Here is a 2,901-nt window from a genome sequence, read left to right as displayed (position 1 = left end):
AAAAAAAAAAAAAAAAAAAAAAAAAAAAAAAAAAAAAAAAAGAACAATGAACATCATAAGTAACTACTAAAGCTTTTTGAACCAATTTAACGGGAAACATGAAGGAAAATACTTAGGCACCTGCCAATAACCCTTCTGAGTGACAGGAACATAGGTGTGTTTCCCCTTAAAATGATTAGGATCAACACCACCAAAAATAAGTTCACCTCCCTCCTCAGCATTTGTGTCACGGTTAAGCCAAAAAGAGAATACTGGCTCATCTACAAGGCCTTGTTCCACCATGTTGTACCTGCACATCCACAACCAATTCTTTTAGTGCAAATAAGTCAAGTTAGGTAGAAAAGCCTGTTGAGGTTATACCCAAGTCAACAGATGTGTTTAAAATATTACCAGACAGGAACAACATCTTCAACAGAGATTTCCTGGAACCCAAGCCCAAGTAGCCCATCAAATTTGGCCAATACAAATGTAAGACTAGGTTCCTTTGTAGTTTCAATAAAGACCTGATGCAAGTAGCAGGACAGTTACAGATCAATCAAGAAAAAGAATATAAAAATATATTGCACTGAACTAGAGGTAAACAAAAATTCACCTGATCTTTGACTACAAGATCACCAACTCCAACATTGTCTTGACTGAGAAAGCCAGAAATAGATCCAGATCCATATGTGATTGAGCAAGATGTTCCTGAGGAAATAACAAAGGATAAGATAACTTGATTTTTAAAATAAGGCTTTGAAGGGGCTACTTATTGTCACATACTATAGCTTATCACAACCATCAAATTGAACAGTCATACTCAACATTATTTTTACCTATCTTTGTATAGGTAGAGGACTTGCTTGACTTGTACTTTGAATGAAAATAGCAAGCAATCTGAGGAGTAAATTAAGTTTATCAAAGAAGAGTCAAAAAATCTGTAAAGGGAAAACATCAAAAGTGAGCAGGGCATACAGAAAAGTAGCACTTGGATGATGGAACCCAGAGATTAGAACTGCCAGTGTCAAATATAACAGTAAATTTCTGAGGGGGTGAACCAATACTGATCTCTCCATAGTACTGTGCATCCAAGTAATTCTTCAAAGAGACAATGCCTGTATCTGAGTCACCCAACTTGTTGTTAGCACCCTTCCCACATTTTCCTTGCACTCTAGCTGCTTTGGCTGCTTTAATACTATTGAAATCCAAGGGATTCTTCTTCAATCCAACTCTCAGTAATTTCTCAGAGGAAGCAGGAAGCACAGAACATGCAATGACCCACAAAAGAATAGAAGCACATAGATATTTCCATGCCATGTTCAAAGGTTTCCTGTAAAAGAATAAAGAAGGGTTAAACATCTTTAGCTCTTCCATAAGTAAAAAGCCAGCCATCATCAAAGTTCAAGAAAAAGAAATAAAGCTCATTTGTTGCTAGAAGGCTGGAATTAAGCACCTCACACAGACAAAAAACATCATATACAACTCAAAACCCCCCGCATCCCTCCCAAGAAGAAGGGTTAAAAAACAAAACAAAACAAAAAGGTTTCAGATAGAACAATTTAGCATGCATTTTAGAGATTGAGCGAGCAAGTCCTAGCTCAATAACTGATAATGAACAGGGAAAACAATATTATGTAAATAATGTTCAATATCGATCATTAACTGGAAACACTTGCCACAAACAAGAACATACATCTGAAGATCATTTGGTCAAAGAGAACTTATCTCATTCCAGTTCTGTTTCTTGTTAACAGGATGCAATTTTACTTAGGTAACAAATCATGTAGCTAACTAGCTAAGAGCTGCTAGAGACCTTTACCTTTCCATCACTTACCTCAAGCCATGCAGAACTGATTCAATTTCACTTGCAAAAATTAGCCTGTGACTTTTTCTTTTTTTATTTCATATTTACTAATTTCTAATCGGACACAATTTCCAGGACTCATCCGGGTAAAGAAAAGGGTGGTCTCTATACAATTTGTGTAACAAAATAAGTGAATAAGTAGTAATAAACAGACTCGCACAAAACATAAATCAAGAAACTACAGAGCACACATTAGTTGTATATAGGAAGAATATAACCCTAACCATAAGCAACCAAATCCAATCTACTAAGCTGAATTGATCACTGATCAGAAAACTTTAAAATTAAAAATTAAAAAAAGGCAAAACTAAGAAAATGAGCTGATTTTCAAGGACAATAACATAGCGGGGAAAAGGATGTGAACATACAAAAAATTCAGTTAAATTGTTTCACGAGTACAGTAGGATAGGCAAAAGAAATAAGGTAGTCTACATAGACAAAGTTCAATTAGATTTCCGTTGTAAAACAAAGGAATACTATAAAAAAAACAGTACTAGAAAATCAAAAGTAAATCTGCTAGAAGCCTAAAAAAGAGTTGAACAACAGTCAGCGCCGCAAAAAGGTATCAATAATAACAGTAGATGAAGAATCCATATGGAGAAAAGCATAAGCAACTGATAATCATCACTAATCAAGGAAGCAGAGAACAATAATACAGAAGAAATCGAAAGATTTAAAAGAGGTCAAACCTTGAAGTGATGAAGATGCTTGGAGAAGGGGAGAGAGCGGGTCTGTAGACTAAAAAGCCACAGAGGTGAGAATGAGATATTTATTGGAGATTTTGGAGTACACGATAGTGTATTGCCCATCTGATACTGTATTTTGTATGCACGAGAGGGATACTGAGGGCCACGTCCTACTCAGCGCGTGTATTCACCCATGAATCTCTTCCCTCACAGATTGAATCTCGGCAATTTAGAGTATTTATACTAGTGAATTTTTTTTATGATTTTTGAAGAGTTTTTGTAAGTGTGATTAGAAAAGAGAATATGTAGGAAGAAAAAGAAAAAAAACAAAAAAACTACATGCTATTCACACGCCCGTGTGGACGTGGGCGT

General features: G+C 35.6%; 1 protein-coding gene across 1 annotated transcript in view; it reads right to left on the bottom strand.

Moving 5' to 3' along the window:
• The window catches only part of LOC116032088 (cyprosin-like), a 6,397-nt gene extending 3,757 nt beyond the window's left edge, over positions 1–2,640 (bottom strand). The window contains exons 1-6 of the mRNA XM_031274490.1: positions 2,533–2,640; positions 955–1,309; positions 816–876; positions 593–687; positions 391–503; positions 121–289 (exon numbers count right to left, since the gene is read on the bottom strand). Coding sequence (XP_031130350.1) covers positions 121–289; positions 391–503; positions 593–687; positions 816–876; positions 955–1,296 — 780 coding nt within the window. The 5' untranslated portion in view covers positions 1,297–1,309; positions 2,533–2,640. The remainder of the gene's footprint in view (positions 1–120; positions 290–390; positions 504–592; positions 688–815; positions 877–954; positions 1,310–2,532) is intronic.
• Between the last annotated feature and the right edge of the window lie 261 nt (positions 2,641–2,901).

The sequence above is a fragment of the Ipomoea triloba genome, chromosome 10 (assembly GCF_003576645.1).
Source record: "Ipomoea triloba cultivar NCNSP0323 chromosome 10, ASM357664v1".
In the NCBI taxonomy this organism is placed as follows: domain Eukaryota; kingdom Viridiplantae; phylum Streptophyta; class Magnoliopsida; order Solanales; family Convolvulaceae; genus Ipomoea; species Ipomoea triloba.
The sequence above is the reverse complement of the archived record's forward strand: the minus strand, read 5'-3'. Positions and strand labels throughout refer to the sequence as shown.